The sequence below is a fragment of the Hemitrygon akajei genome, chromosome 18, assembly GCF_048418815.1.
Source record: "Hemitrygon akajei chromosome 18, sHemAka1.3, whole genome shotgun sequence".
Lineage (NCBI taxonomy): Eukaryota > Metazoa > Chordata > Chondrichthyes > Myliobatiformes > Dasyatidae > Hemitrygon > Hemitrygon akajei.
The window spans coordinates 18,725,968-18,742,388 of record NC_133141.1 but is presented as its reverse complement, the minus strand read 5'-3'; the positions used below and the strand labels follow the sequence as shown (position 1 = coordinate 18,742,388).

General features: G+C 43.0%; 1 protein-coding gene across 3 annotated transcripts in view; it reads left to right on the top strand.

The window, feature by feature from the left end:
- Positions 1 to 16,421, top strand: part of LOC140741167 (protein lifeguard 2-like) — a 65,963-nt gene that overhangs the window by 14,711 nt on the left and 34,831 nt on the right. For all 3 annotated transcript variants that reach the window (XM_073071021.1, XM_073071022.1, XM_073071020.1), the window contains exons 2-3: positions 5,987 to 6,164; positions 15,939 to 16,042. In XM_073071021.1, coding sequence (XP_072927122.1) covers positions 5,987 to 6,164; positions 15,939 to 16,042 — 282 coding nt within the window. The remainder of the gene's footprint in view (positions 1 to 5,986; positions 6,165 to 15,938; positions 16,043 to 16,421) is intronic.

Sequence of the window (16,421 nt, the reverse complement as noted above, 5' to 3'; positions counted from 1 at the left end):
AATATGTAAACCATGTTTCCTGTGGTAGGGGAGTCTAGGACCAGAAAGTTCAGAATAGAGGAATGTCCATTTAGAACAGAGATGAGAAATTTCTTTAGCCAGTGGGTGGTGAATCTGTGAAATTCCTTGCCGTGGGTGGTTGTGGAGGCTAAGACATTGAGTATATTTGAGGCGGAGGTTAATAGTTTCTTGATTAGTAAAGGTGTCCGAGGTTATGGGGAGAAAGCAGGAGAATGGGGTTGGGTTGAGAGGATATTGAATCAGCCATGATGAAATGATGGAGCAGACTTGATGGGCTGAATAGCCTGGTTCTGCTCTTTTGGTCTTGTGATCTAGCATGGCAACATTAAGAAAGAGGATGTGCTGGAACTTTTGAAATGCATTTGGATAAGTAAGTCCCCAGGCTGGAATGGATATACTTTGGGGAGCAAGGGATGACATCGCTGCGCCTTGGTGATGATCTTTGCATCTTCATTGGCCTCAGGAGTTGTACCAGATAATTGGAGGGTGGCAAATGTAATTCCTTTGTTCAAGAAGGGTAATAGGGATTACACTGGAAATTAGACTAGTGAGTTTTACTTAGTGCTAGACAAATTATTGGAGAATATTCTGAGAGACAGGATTTGTAAGCATCTGGAGAAGCATAGGAATAGCCAGAATTTTTTTTTTGTGTTTTATATTTTGTGTTTTTCATGGTTCCTTGGTGTTTCTTTGTTTCATGGTTGTCTGTGGGAAAGACAAATCTCAGGGTTGTATACTGCATACATTGATAATAAATGTACTTTGAATCTTTTGTATAGTATCCACATGGGGCCATCATATTCAATATTGCAAGGGCTAACTAACATCTCTTAAAGGAGTCCTGGTTAATTTCTAATGGATTCCCGCTCAGTCCTTTGCAGATTGCCATGGGTTTGAGGGTCTCGGACCAGAAGACACAGCCTCAGAATAGAGGGGCATCATCTCAGAACAGAGATGAGGAGGAATTCCTTTAGCGAGAGAGTGGTGAATCTGTGGAATTCTTTGCCACGGGCAGCTTTGGAGGCCAAATCTATATGTATATTTAGGGCAGAGGTTGATAGATTCTTCATTGGTCAGATCATGAAGGGATATGGGGTGAAGGCAGGAGATTGGGGCTGAGAGTAAAAATGGTCAGCCATGATGAAATGGTGGAGTAGACTTGATAGGCCAAAAGGCCTAATTTTGCTCCTATATCTTAAGGGTTCTCTAATAACAGGCACCCTTCTTGGCTCCTTAAATTTGCAAATATGACATTTCAGGACTAAATTGTTACATGGTACACACTACTAGGACATAAGTAGTTGTCCTAAATGTACAAAGTATCTGTCATGTGAATGCGTGTTCCATTTCAACCTTGGGAGTTGGATACGGCAATCAAATACAAAATGGTAACAAGGTCAGAAGCAACAATCGGGAACATTATGAATGGCTGTCAATGGCAACTTTTATTTTTTTGCCACTGCGACAACACAGAAGACTGGAAGATCTGCTGCTGAAGTATTAGTGTATTATCTCCATTTATGGGAATTGATGGAGCCACGTGACCCAGCCGATGACGACCTAATCCTCTTTGCTCGTAGTGTGTCAGAGCGTAACTCCTTAAGGAAAGGAGTAGGTGAATCATAACTTCAAGACCCTCTGCTGAGCTTATTTTCAGAGACTCCATTTCCAAGTTACTCAAGCATTTGCATGCAAAGGTAAATATAGTGGAGCAGCTGAAAGGTGAGTTTGATGTAGGTCTTGAGCCAATTAGCAACTGGCATAGTCGAGCAGGGTGAACGATCTTTTTTTAATCTGTTGTTCCCTAAGTAGAAAGCATCTGACTCCAATTAAGGTAGTGTGATATTTTTGAGGGAGGGTGCTTGGCCTTTTTATCCACAAATAAAGGATAAAAAGATAGTGTGCTTATAGCAGCAGATATTAATATACTAGCTTGATGGTGAAGGTGAAAAGCACTTTAATTTCGATAGTGCCTTTCCCAGGCTTGGGGACATCCCAAAGTGTTTTGTTGCCAAGGGAGGACTTTTCACTTATTTTTTTTTTAAAAAGGAGACCTTTTGAGGCCCATTGAGCATTCCTATCTCCTGCACCTATTCTCTCTCATGTACCTACTCTGCTTTTCTGACACCAGGGGCAACTTGCAGCAGCCAATTAAGCTGCCAAACTGCATATTTTTGAGATGTTAGAAGGAAACTTACACGGTAGCTTGGGGGTTAGTGTGACACTATTACAGCTCGGGCCATTTCTGAGTTCAGTTCTGACGCTGTTTTGTAAGGAGACTCTGTATGTACTCCGTGTAGAATGTGTGGGTTTTCTCCAGGTGGTCTGGGTTCTTCCCACAATCCAAAGGCGTACTGGATAGGTTAATTGATCATTGTAAATTGGCCTGAGATTAGGTTGGGGTTTGTCAGGGGGTACTGGGGTGGTGTGGCTTGAAGGGCCTACTTTGTGCTGTGTCACTGAAGTAAAAAAACTTGAAACACCCAGAGGAAGCCTACACAATCACCGGGAGAAAGTTCGAACTCTTCATAGACAGCACCAGAAGTTGGGATCGAACTTGGGTCACTTTGACTGTGAGGCAGCAGCACTATCTGTTGCTCTGCTGTGCTGTTCCCTCCCTTTTTATTTTGAGGTAAGAGTCATTGTGATTGTCTAAAATGCTGTTACTAATTAATGCACAGTAAGATCACACAAACAGCAAAGTGAAAACTCCTCTTTTTGATGCAGGTTGAGGACCAAGTGTTGGCCAGATCACGAGGGGCAGCCATCCTATAAAAGATCTCAAGAGGCTATTTTAAGTGGCAGCCTGTGGGAGATGATGGGGCCTTGGTTTCATATCTTGCTTGAAAGATAGCACAGCACTTCTCTACCAAGCCCAGATATTTATGTTTGAGCCTCTGTAGTGGGACTCAACCCCACACCCTTCTAAGTGTAAGGGCAGACAAGAGTGTAAAATTTTTTTGATGCTTCATGGAACTAATTCATAGGGTTTTGAAAGCTCTTCAAAGCAAAATACAGAAGATGCTGGAATTGTGGAATAAATGCAGAAAAATGCTGAGTGAGTCAGTAGCATCTGAGGTTTAAAAAGCAGAGGGAAAGTAAACAGCAGATTGCCAGAAATCTGCTCCTGAGGCTCTCAACACCAGCCAGAAAAATCTCAGCTACACAAGCTCCGTGCTTGTAGTCTCCAAGTTTCCTTGTGTGGAGGATCGCGAGGCTTTAAGCACAGACCGAGTCTCTCTCACTGAGTTGTGAAACATTGTAATTCAGTGTTACTTGAAGAAAAGCAATAACATGAGATTTTGCAAATGTTGGAAATCCAGAGCAACACATAAAATGCTAAAGGAACTTGGGTCGCATCTTTGGAGGGGATAAACAGTTGACATTTTGGGCTACAACCCTTCATTAGGACTGGAGAGGAAGGGGGAAGGAGCCAGAATAAGAAGGTGAGGGAAGGGGAAGGAGTACAAGCCAGTCTTGATGAAGGGTGCCCGAAATGTTAATGGTTTTATTCCCCTCTACAGACGATGTCTGACCTGCTGAGTTCCTCCAGCATTTTGTGTTGAAGGAAAACAAAATGTGAAGGTGGGTAGATTTTCCCTTCCTCTCCTCCCCTCTAATCCCTTGACCACTTACTTCAAACCTATGCCCTTTAAAGAACCTTTATCATAAAGTAACTTTATGCCTTTTAAGTCTCCTAACTGACTTATCCTGATTTTTTAATGATCTGTGTGAGCACTTCAAGACCCCTCTTTCTCTTGACTGTTTCCCATTTATTTTCTTTGTTCTTCCAAATACTTTAGCTCATGCTTTCCCCAAACTGAATTTCACTTGCAAATTTTGCCAGTCCAACCAGTTCATTGCAACCTTCTGCTTTTTGTCATCTCTGCATTGTGCTGCTAATCATTAGATTGTCTCTCGAGGTACCCTATTTAATGACACACACTCAAAGCCTTGAGTGTGCAAGGGAAGAAAAATCATTAATTCCCTCTATTGGAGTTGCCAATGCTGAGCCCACTGCAACTTCGGAGTCAGAAGTCAGGAAGACCATGTGCAAGGAGTGGTCAGCTGGCCATTCAAATGCTTCTGTTGGTCCCAGAGCTACTTGATGTGTTGGTGGCCCACCTATCTGTGGGGAGAGGGGTGGCTTATCCAACTTGGGAAAATGTCTCTGTTTCCCAGGTGAATGAAACAGATTTTTCAGAGGTTGATGTTATTTAATTTGGAATCCATGACACCATTTTGTGACATATTAACTTTGCTTCAGTGAGATTTGAATTAATCACTAGACCATACCTGTGGATTGTTAGTCTGTCACTGTGAGCACCCGGCTGCTGAACCTGATGGCCACTGTCCTACATGGACTCTATCTGTATTTCACAATACCTCAGTAAAACAGCCAGCATAATCAAGGACCCCATCCACCCTGGACATTCTCCCTTCTCCCATTGGGTAGAAGCTACAAAATCTTGACAGCATGCACCACCAGGCTGAAGGACAGCTTCTATTCCATTGTTAGCAGACTCTTGAGTGAGCCTCTTGTACAGTAAGAAGGACCCTTGGCCTCTCAACTTATCTCATTATGATCTTGCACCTTATTCTCTATGCATAAGCGCGCACGCACATACACACATATACACACCCACACACAAAAACTCAACCCCCCCCCCCCCCCACCACGTGGAGGCCCTCAGCAGGTCAGGCAGCATCTATTGATATAAATGAACAGCTGATATTTCAGGCCAAGACCTTTCATCAGGACTCTATTTTCTGCAGGTGTCACGCTTTATTCTGTAGTGTGTTATTATTTTCCCTTCTATTACCTCAGTGCATCGTATAATGGTTTGATCTGTATGAACAGAAGGTTAATTTACAGGTTGAGTCTGTGGTAAAGAAAGCAAATGCAATGTTGGCTTTTATTTCAAGGGGATAATGCTGAGGCTTTATAAGACACTAGACAATACTCCCAAGTGCAGCCTGACAATACTTTTGGGCCCTATATCTCAGAAAGGATGTGTTGTCGTTGGAGAGAGTCCAGAGGAGGTTCATGAGGATGATTCCAGGAATGAATGGGGTTAACATGGTTAACATCAGGAGTATTAGGTAGCTTTGGGCCTGTACTCAATGGAATTTAAAAGAATGTGGGGGGGGGGGGGGGGAAAGAAGGTTCTCATTGAAACCTACCAAATGTTGAATGGATTAGATAAGGTGGATGTGGAGAGGATGTTTCCTATGGTGGGTGTATCCAGAACCAGAGGGCACAGCCTCAAAATTGAGGGGTGATCTTTTAGAACAGAGATAAGGAGGAAATTTTTTAGCGAAAGAGTAGTGAACCTGTGGAATGCTCTGCCACGGACTGTGGTGGAGGCCAAGTCCGTGGGTATATTTAAGGCAAAAGTTGATGGTTTCCTGATTGGTCAGGGCATCAAAGGATATGGTGAGAAGGCAAGTGTATGGGGTTGAGTGGGATCTGGGATTGGCGATGATGGAATGGCGGAGCAGACTTGATGGACTGAAATGCCTAATTCTGCTGCTATATCTTATGGTCTTAACAAAACGCAAGACAGTTTTCCCACTATATTTCAGTACATGTGACAATAATAAACCAATTCCAATTGGTTTTGGGTATGACTCAGTAGGGGAGTAGAAATATCGGTGAAGGTTCTGACTCTTAAGGTATCAGGTGATCTTCTGGATTAATTGAAAGAAGGCTTCTTTCAAAGAGAGATTCCAGTTTATCATGACATTTTCTGCCCCGAATTAGTTTTGTTATAACCACAATTTGTGGTCAAAGGCTACCTGGGTCAAAAGTGCCCTGATAAATATGGCAAAATCGAGATCTAACTAGAACAAAGGGGGAGTTTAATTTCCTTTCACGAAAGAGGTGGCTGTCACTGTGAAGAGACTCCTGACCAATACTGCAGATCTAAGGCATTCCCACATCAATTCTCTCTTTGTCTTATAGCTCTTTGCCACGAACAAAACCCCAAATCCTGAAGCTGAGCAGGGAGGTCCTGAGAAAAGAGAGCCCATGAGTGCATCGACTGCACCCCCTACATATGAAGAGGCAACAGCAGGTGCCAAGAATAGCAGCCCTTCGCCATCGGCACCGATGCACCCCAGCTGGGCCTACGTGGATCCAAGTAAGTAAAACCTTTTGAGTGCATTGCAGTTGTAGTGTTAATTGTGTTGATATACTTTGTTAGTAAGAAAAGCAAAATACAACCCCAAGCCCTGTACATTAAGACTCCATGACAGGTTGGACTTGGCCCATCAAGTCTACTCTGCCATTTCATCGTGGCTGATCCATTTCCCTCTCAGCCCTAATTTCCTGTCTTCTTCCCATATCCCTTCATGCCCTGACAAATTATAATTAATCAACTTCTTCCTTAAATATACCCATTGATTTGACCTTCACCTGTGGCAATGAATTCCAGATTCACCACACTCTGACTAAACAAATTCCTTCTTATCTCCATTCTAAATGGATGTCCCTCTACTCTGAGGCTGTTTCCTCTGGTCTTAGACTCTCCCACCATGGGAATCATCCTCTCCACATCCACTCTGTCGAGGTCTTTCAATATTCAATAGGTTTCAATGAGATTCCCCCCTTACTCTTCTCAATTCCAGTGAATAGAGGCCCAGAGCCATCAAACGCTCCTCATATAAGCTTTTCAATCCCAGAATCACTTTCATGAAACTCCTTTGAACCCTCTCCAATGCCAACACATCCTTCCTTGGATATGGGGCCCAAAAATGTTCACCAGTGCCTTGTATTCTAGTCCTAGCTCTTTTTTTACACAAATTGTTTTTCTTAATCATACATTGGATGTCTGTACTGGTCCACAAGGCCAGTGTTTATGACCCTTGAACATGGCAGTTCAGAATCATTCTGCATGAAAATAGGCCCTTCATCCCACTGATGCTGCACATTCATTTTGAAAGGACTAGAATATAAAAGCAGGATGTAATGCTGAGGCTTTCTAAGATATTGGTCAAACCACATGGAGTACTGAGAGCAGTTTGCGTTCCTTCTCTAAGAAAGGATATGCTGGCATAGGAGAGAGTCCAGAGGAGGTTCCTGAGAATAATCCTGGGACTGAAAGGGTTAACGTGTGTGGCGTGTTTGATGTCTCTGGGCCTGTACTCGCTGGAGTTTAGAAGAATGGTGGGGGGTGGGGGGAGAGACTCATTGAACGCCATCAAATATTGAAATGCCTAGGTAGCGTGGATGTGGAGAGGATGTTTCCTATAGTGGGGAGGGAGGAGTTTAGGACCAGAGGGCTGAGCCTCGGGATACAAGGACATCCTTTTACAATGTAAATGAGGAATTTCTTCAGCTAAAGGCTGATGAATCTGTGGAATTCATTGACACGGATGGCTGTGGAGGCCAAATCATTTAGAGTATATTTAAAGCAGAGGTTGATAGGTTCTTGATTAGTCAGGGCGTCAAAGATTACAGGGAGAAGGCAGGAGAATGGGGTTGAGAGGGACAATAACTCAGCCATGATGGAATGGTGAAATAGACGATGGGGCTGAATGGCCTAATTCTGCTGTGATTTCTTGTGGTCTTATGACCTTTAAGTGAATGCCAAGATTGTGATGTCATATTTACCAATAGGTCTTGATCATTTTTCAGGTAAACAAATCTGCAAGTGTCTTGCAGGGCAGGTTGCCATAGCAAAGACTCTGACTGGAACATCACGCAGGGCGATCTGTTGTACTCGAGGCTGCAAGGACATTTAGCTGCACCTTGGTAGAAAGACTGGCTTTAAGATGTAACAGTGACAGATGGTCCCCAGTGTGTGTTGTTAATTCTCTGTTCTCCTCTTTGTTGAGTGGTTAGAGCTTCTTGCAGCAAACTGGGAGCAAAGGTCCTCTTGAGCCTCTTTTCAATTGGCTGCTGGGGTTCATAAAGGTGTATACAGCATGCAATCAGACCCTTTGTCCCAAATCATCCATCCTGACCAAGGTGTCTCGGGTCCCCTTAAATCTGTCCCCACTCCCCTTAAGCTCATGACCTCTAGTTTTTGACTCCCTACCTTAGGGGAAAAATGGCTGACCATTCACCTTGTCTATGCCCCCTCATGGAAAACCTCTAAGGTCACACCTCTGTCTCCTTCACCACAGGGAATGCAGTCCCAGCCTCTCCATTCTCTCCTTATAACTTAAGCCCTCTGACCCAGCAGCATCCTCATGAATCTTTTCTGCACTGTCCAGCTTAATCACATCCTTCTTATACAATGACAACCGAATGGCACGTATTATTCCAAGTGTGCCCGCACGATGATCTAAGACTGTCACATGACATCCCAACTCTTGCATTCAATTCCCCAACCAGTAAATGCAAGCTTACCATACGCCATCTTTGCCACCTGGTCCATTGTGCCACGACTTTCACAGTACTAGGTATTTTTGTCCCACTAAATCTCTGTTCTGCAACATTGTCCAGGGCCCCATTTACTACGCGAGTTGAATTTTCCAAAATGGATCACTTATTGCCTGAGCTAAATTCCATCTGCCATTCCTTTGACCACTTTCCCCATTTGACCTAGATCCTGTTGTAACATTGGATAACCTCCCTCACAGAGCACACCACCAATGTTGATGTCTTCGGCAAGCTTACTAATGATGTCACCTACATTCTCATCCCAATCGTTGCTATAAATCACAAATATCAGATCCCTGTAACACACCACTGGTCACAGGTCTCCAGTCTGATACACAACCCCCAGTACCATGCTGTGACACCTACCATCAAGCCAATTTTGTATCTGATTGGCTAACTCATCCTGGTTCCCATTTGATCTTGTCTACCATATCAGGCCTTGTCAAAGGCCTTTGCTAAAGTCCAAGTAGATGATATCTATGCTGCCCTGCCCTCATCAATCCTCTTGGTAACCTTTTGAAATAAAGAACTCCATCAAATTCCTGGGAGAAAATTTCCCACCCACAAAGCCTCACTGACCAAACCCTAATTGTTCCTCGTCTTTTAATACTAATTCCATTGCCAAACAGTTGGTCCAGAGCTTGTCCAGATGTTGGTGGAGACGGGTGCTTTCAATGTTCACGGGGTGGGAGAGTGTGCTGTTTTCTTTTGAGAAGTGTAATCAACCCAGCATTTCCAACAATCCAAATGCAATAGGTTCTCACCTTGCCTAACTCATGGAAAAGCTTGGAACTGCACATCTCTCTTTAATTACTGACATGTCTCTGTGTCCCTTTTCCTATTTGGTATCCCTTCATTGGATCAGTCTCTGCTGTATAACATAAACACCTACTGTATGCAGTCAGTAAGGCAGAAGTGACCAGTCAGACCATGAATATGTATTAATATTAAAATATGGATGAGTGTCGCCAAAGGCAGCTGTTTACTGTTCTGTAATCTGTCCATTGCTGTAGTAGCTGGTTTCTGCCACAGTGTGGAACTGCACTTCTGCAAGTGGAATTAGGAAGTTCATGGTCATTCAGTACAGTGTCTAACAAACACTTATTGCATGAAATCAGCAAGGCAGAAGTGGCCAATTAGACTATTAATACTCATAATATTAAAATGTGATGAGTGCCATTTGACTTCGTCTTTCCCTCACTTTGGAATGCTGTGCTGTTTATTTGCAACTGTTAATTGAATCCCAGTACAACGGGCATATGGGCCACCTAATTCCATTTCTTAGTTAAACTGTTCGCAAAGGAAAATGAGAGACTCGTTCCAAAGCTTTGCAATGTCTGTAGTTTCCCCCTCTACCCCCTCGGGCATCAGCTGTGCCTGGATGAGCCCTGATGTGTCCAGCTTGACACCAGTTCTGCAACTCTGGTCCATGTTTGAGTGCCCCTTGTATACAAGCAGGCTTTTTGGACACTTGTGATGCCAGCTTGTTGCCCTTGCTTAAAATGGTACTGCCAGACCAGGTTCCAGCCTGCAATCAGGAGCCCTGCTGGATCCAAGGTGGCTGACTCTGACATGGGGGATGTGCTCCAGATAGCTTGTGTGGAAATACTTGTCATTTGTGGTAAATCTCCTTCAGGTGAGGAGCAGATCTCTGCAATAGACAGTGAGTGAAAGGAAGGGCTTTCAGTGGAGAAGCTAAAGACACCTCTGGCTACAGTATGTTGTTGAGGTAGACCTTGGAATAATAATGTTCGAACACACCATTTGCAGGCACTGTCTCTGTGCAAGACCCCCAGAAGGTTAATTCACAGGTTGAGTCTTTGACAAATGCAATGTTGGCATTCATTTCAAGGGGAATAGAATATAAAAACGAGATAATGCTGAAACTTTATAAGACACTAGTCAGGCTGCACTTGGAGTGTTATCAACAATTTTGGGCCCATTATAAGATGATATGTCATTGGAGAGAGTCCGGAGGAGGTTCATGAGGATGTTTCTGGGAATGAAGGGGTTAACATACGAGGAGCATCTGGCAGCTTTGGGCCTGAACTCACTGGAATTTAGAAGAATGTGGGAGGGGGGGAATCTCATTGAAACCTACCAAATGTTGAAAGGACTAGATAAGGTGGATGTAGAGAGGATGTTTCCTATGGTGGAGGTATCCAGAACTAGAGTGCACAGCCTCAAAATTGAGGGGCGAGCTTTAGGAATGGAAGTGAGGAGGAATTTTTTAAATCAGTGATGAATCTGTGGATTACTCTGCCACAGACTGCGGTGGAGGCCATGGTCTGTGGGTATATTTGAAGCGGAAGTTGATGGTTTCCTATTGGCATCAAGGGATATGGTGAGAGGGCAGGTATATGGGGTTGAATGGGATTTTGGGATCAGCCGTGATGAAATGGTGGAGCAGACTCAATGGGCTGAATGGCCTAATTCTGCTCCTATGTCTTATAGGTTTATCGTCTTAAGTAAATCTAAACTTGATATTTCAGTGCAGTGAGGGAGTGCAGTGCATTGTGCGAAAGGTCCTCCTGTCCTTTGGATAGCTCATTAAGCTAAGGATCTTCCTATTTTAACTGATTGAGTTGACAATCATCTTGCAGGGCAATTTGAAGTTCTTCAACCAGCTCACTAATATCATGTTTCTGTTCACAAGTTTGTTGCCATGTTCTGTACAGTGAAACAATGAATGATTGTGCTTCATTGGTTGTTACATGCTTTGGTACATCCTCAAGGGCGCTATATGAATTTATACTGAAGTATTTTGAGGAATGAGTGGCCATATTTTTGTAATTAATAATATGCATATAACACCAAATTGGAAATTGCCATCTTTGTAAATAATTCCATACAAGATGCAAAATGATAATCGGTGTTGGCCACAAGGTGACGCTGCACCCAGATTTGAAGACCAATCCCATCATATTGTAGGAGTTCGCAGCCACAAAAAGGCTGAGCTGTTCTGTAACCTGTTCATTGCTGTAGTTTCTGCCACTGCGTGGCACTGCAGTTCTGCAAGTGGAGTTGGGAAGTTCATGGTCATTTGTTACAGTGTGAGCTGGATGTGCACATTTCCAAAATTCTTACAATAATGTCGTTTACAGTCAATGTTATATGTTAACTATTTAGCAGTTTTGTGGAAATGCAAGTTTACAAAGATCTATTGGTTTATTGTAGTCACATCCAAAATGCAAGATCGTTTAAAGGAAAATGAAATAATTGTTACTCCAGATCAGATGCAGCACAGAAAATCACAGTAAGATAAAGAATACAGTAATAAAAAATAAATACTTAAGATAGCTGATGTACATAGATTGTATGTCCATAATGTGACACTAGGCACAGGAGTGTCTATACATACAGTGACTCTGACAGGAATGATAAAGTAGTGGTTGTATCTTTTTTGCATTTTCTAGCTTCATCACATCCTCCTTGTAGAATGATGACCAAAACTGCACTTAATATTCCAGGTGTGGTCTCACTAAGAGAGTATACAACTGCCACATGACATCCTGGCGCTTGTACTCAATTCCCCAACCAGTAAATGTAAGCTTACTGTATGCCATCTTTGCCACCTGGTCTATTGTGCCAAGACTTTCACAGTACTAGGTACTTGTCCCCTTAACTCTCTGTTCTACAACACTGTCCAGGGCCCCACCATTAACTGTGTGGGCATTGCAGTAGCTTAACTGGGTCATTTCTTGTATGAGCTAAATCTTATCTGCCATTCCTTTGACCACTTAAGTGCTGAAATTACTGGGGTACTAACAGAGATATTTAACTCATCCTTAGTGACCGGTGAGGTACCAGAGGATTGGAGGATAGCCAAAGTTGTTCTGCTGTTCAAGAAAGCCTCCAAGAATAAACAAGGAAATTACAGGCCATTGAGGTAGTGGGGAAACTTATTGGAAGGTATTCTGATACACTGTATAAGTATTTCAGTGGACATGGACTGATAGAGAATGATCAGCATGGTTTTGTGGTAAATCATGTCTAACCAACCTTATAGAGTTTATCAAGGAAGTTAGCAGGAAAGTTGATCAAGGCAAGGCAGTGGATGGTAAGGCACTGAGGATTCTGTTAGAACAAAGGGATCTGGGAATACAGGTCCATAATTCGTTGAAGGTGGTGCCATGGGTAGACAGGGTCATAAGGAATGGTGTTTGAATGCTGAACTGTAGTCCATGAACAGCATTCTCACATAAGCATCCTCCTTCTCCAGATGTGTAAGGACAGTGTGTAGAGCAGTGGCTATTGCAACTGTCGATCAGTTGTGTTGGTAGGCGAATTGTAGGGGGTCCAGTTTGGGTGGTAGCAAGCTGCAGAAGTAATCCTTGACCAGCTTCTCAAAGCATTTGCTTATTATTTGCTTGAGCTTTTTTGGTACAGGGACAATAGTGGATAATTTGAAGCAGGAGGGCACTCTACACTAGGAGAGGGAGAGATTGAAAATGTCTGTAAACACACCTGCCAGTTGAGCTGCGCACATTCTGAGTACCCGATCTGATCATTACATAGTGCATTGAGGTAGAAGAAAGTAAAACAATAACAATGCAGAATAAAGTGCAACAGCTACAGAAAAAGTGCCGTGCAAGTGAATGATAAAATGCAAGATCATAAATGTTGTAGATTGTGAAGTGAAGAGTTCATCTTATTGTATAAGAAGTCCATTCAAGAGTCTGATAACAGTAGGATAGAAGCTGTCCTTGAGCCTGGTGGTACGTGCTTTCCGGCTTTTGTACCTTCTGTCTGATGGGAGAGAGGAGAAGAGAGAATGTCTGGGCTGGGAGGGATCTTTGATTTATACTGGCTGCTCTAGAGCAGGGGGATAAGACGTGAGCGAAGAGGACCAATCAATTGTGACAGTGGAAAAGTGTGTATGGAACTGGAGGAGATAGCAGAGGTACTTAATGAATACTTTGCTTCAGTATTCACTACGGAAAAGGATCTTGGCGATTGACTTGCAGCAGACTGAAAAGCTTGAGCATGTAGATATTGAGGAAGAGGATGTGCTGGAGCTTTTGGAAAGCATCAAGTTGAATAAGCGTCTGGGACCATACGAGATGTACCCCAGGCTACAGTGGGAGGCGAAGGAGGAGATTGCTGAGCCTCTGGCAATGATCTTTGCATCATCAATGGGGACGGGGGAGGTTCCAGAGGATTGGAGGGTTGCGGATGTTGTTCCTTTAATCAGGAAGGGGAGTAGAGATAGCCCAGGAAATTATAGACCGGTGAGTCTTACTTCAGTAGTTGGTAATTTGATGGAGAAGATCCTGAGAGGCAGGATTTATGAACATTTGGAGAGGTATGATATGATTAGGAATACTCAGCATAGCTTTGTCAAAGGCAGGTCGTGCCTTACAAGCCTGATTAAATTTTTTGAGGATGTGACTGAACACATTGATGAAGGTAGAGCAGTAGATGTAGTGTATATGGATTTCAGCAAGGCATTTGACAAGGTACCCTATGCAAGGGTTATTGAGAAAGTAAGGAGGCATGGGATCCAAGGGGACATTGCTTTGTGGATCCAGAATTGGTTTGCCCACAGAAGGCAAAGAGTGGTTGTAGACAGGTCATATTCGGTATGGAGATTGGAGACCAGTGGTGTGCCTCAGTCGTCTGTTTTGAGATCCCTGTTCAGAAGGCGTATGGTGCATTGGCTTTCATCAACTATGGGATTGAGTTTAAGAGCCGAGAGGTAATGTTACAGCTATATAGGATCCTGCTCAGTTCTGGTCACCTCACTACAGGAAAGATGTGGAATCTATAGGAAGGATGCAGAAGAGATTTATGAGGATGTTGCCTGGATTGGGGAGCATGCCCTATGAGAATAGGTTGAGTGAACTTGGCCTTTTCTCCTTGGAGTGACAGAGAATGAGAGGTGACCTGATAGAGGTATATAAGATGATGAGAGGCATTGATTGTGTGAATAGTCAGAGGCTTTTTCCCAGGGCTAAAATGGCTAACATGAGAGGGCACAGTTTTAAGGTGCTTGGAAGTAGGTACAGAGGAGATGTCAGGGGTAAGTGTTTTTTTTAAAACGCAGAGAGTGGTGAGCGCGTGGAATGGGCTGCCGGCGACGGCGATGGAGGCAGATACGAAAGGGTCTTTTAAGAGACTCCTGGATAGGAACATGGAGCTTAGAAAAATAGAGGGCTATGGGTAAATCTAGGTAATTTCTAAAGTAAGCACATGTTTGGCACAGCATTGTGGGCTGAAGGGCCTATATTGTGCTGTAGGTTTTCTATGTTTCTTTGTTTCTACTGACACAGTGAGAAGTATAGACACAGTCCATGGATGTGAGACTGGTTTCCATGATGTGCTGAGCTGTGTCCACAACCCTCTGGAGTGTCTCGTGGTCATATGCAGAGCAGTTGCTACACTAAGCCATGATGCATTCAGGTAGAATGGTTTCTATAGTGCATTGATAAAATTAGTGAAGATCGACGGGGACATGCCACATTTCTTTAGTCTCCTGCTTTCTTGGATATGACAGGCTGTTGATGTTCGACCTGAAACATTGACAATTCCTCCCCTCCCACAGAAGCAGCAAGAGAATTTAGAACTATTTTGCTCACTGCAGTTTCAAGCATTCAGGCTTGGAGATGCCAGAAACGGCCAGAAGTGAAAATGAAATCATTTCACTACTTCAAGTTAGGAACTACGAATAATTTGAAGGTATCGACAATCATTTTGTATATTACAATTAAAATGAAGATTTAGTCATCGACAGCATTGTATGACAGCAGTCCATTACCTGCAGTGATTTTTGTTCATTTGCAGTCAGTCAAAAGAACACGGCAGCGTACAATGGATGAATTCCTCCGTTGATAACTATTAGGAACTAATAGTTTTATAGTTCTGTAGTAATATTGGTAGTGTACTAATTTGTTCTGTATTTCATTTAAATGCACAATTTGTTACTCAGTTAAACAGTACTTTGTCTTTTTTTAAAAAAATACCTTTTTTAACTATTTCCATGAAACTTTGGCTAATTGGGGCCATCACTTAATTGGGCCATAATATACTGGTCCAGATGTATCCCAATTAACAGGAATCTACTGTGTTCTAGAATGTTGGAAGTGTAAAGGACTGTTAGGAAGACTTGCATTTCTGTTGCACCTCTCACCCAGGACATCCCAAAGCCCACTGAAGTTGTTTTAGTAGCTGGTCACTAGTTTAGAGTGTGGAGATGTGTGCCTGTATGTACATAATGATCTCCCAAAAGCAGCGATATGATAATGATCTGAAGAATTGGGCAAGACATGGGGAGAGTTTCTCTACTCTGCTGTCTCACAGTGACAAGGGATCTTTTGCATCCACCTAAGTGAGAAGACGAGGCCTCATTTTGACATTCCAGGCAGAAATCCACTCCTCAACAGTTTGGCACTTTCCCTGTATAAGAAAATGTGCTTGTCGAGCACCGCTTGAAGCTTGCTGTAGCTGGCCAGGTTGTTGGCAGCTTTGCTTCGTAAAAATGCACGTCAAAAGCTGATTAAGTATTTTCTAAATCTCTCTACCTGCTTAGGCCGTAGCCCCAGTTATGGAAGCGGAGGATTCTCTGGTGAAAGTGAGATATTTTCCTCATTCAGCTGGGATGATAAGAATGTTCGTCGGATCTTCATCAGAAAGGTAATGGGTTAAACACCAGAGCTTCCATCTTCACCACGGGAATGACTTTTGTTCACCTCCTTTCCCTTCCCACTTTGTCATTTGTTTTGCTTTCCCGCCTTTTCTCCTCTTGGTTTTTTTCCCCTTTATTTTCGGTCTGCACTTAGAGTGGGAAAAAGCACTGAGGAAGTGATCCTTCAGCCCATTGACTGCACAGACTATCAAACATTCATTTATATTAATCTTTTTTTCTAACCTCATTCAACCAATGAAAAATGCAGATGAATAAATTTTGAATTAAAAACAATATTGGGAAGCACCCAACAAGTTGGGCAATGCCTGTGGATCAAAAAAAGAGTTAGTGTTTTGGGTTGTTAACCTTTAATAGGAACTTTTCCAG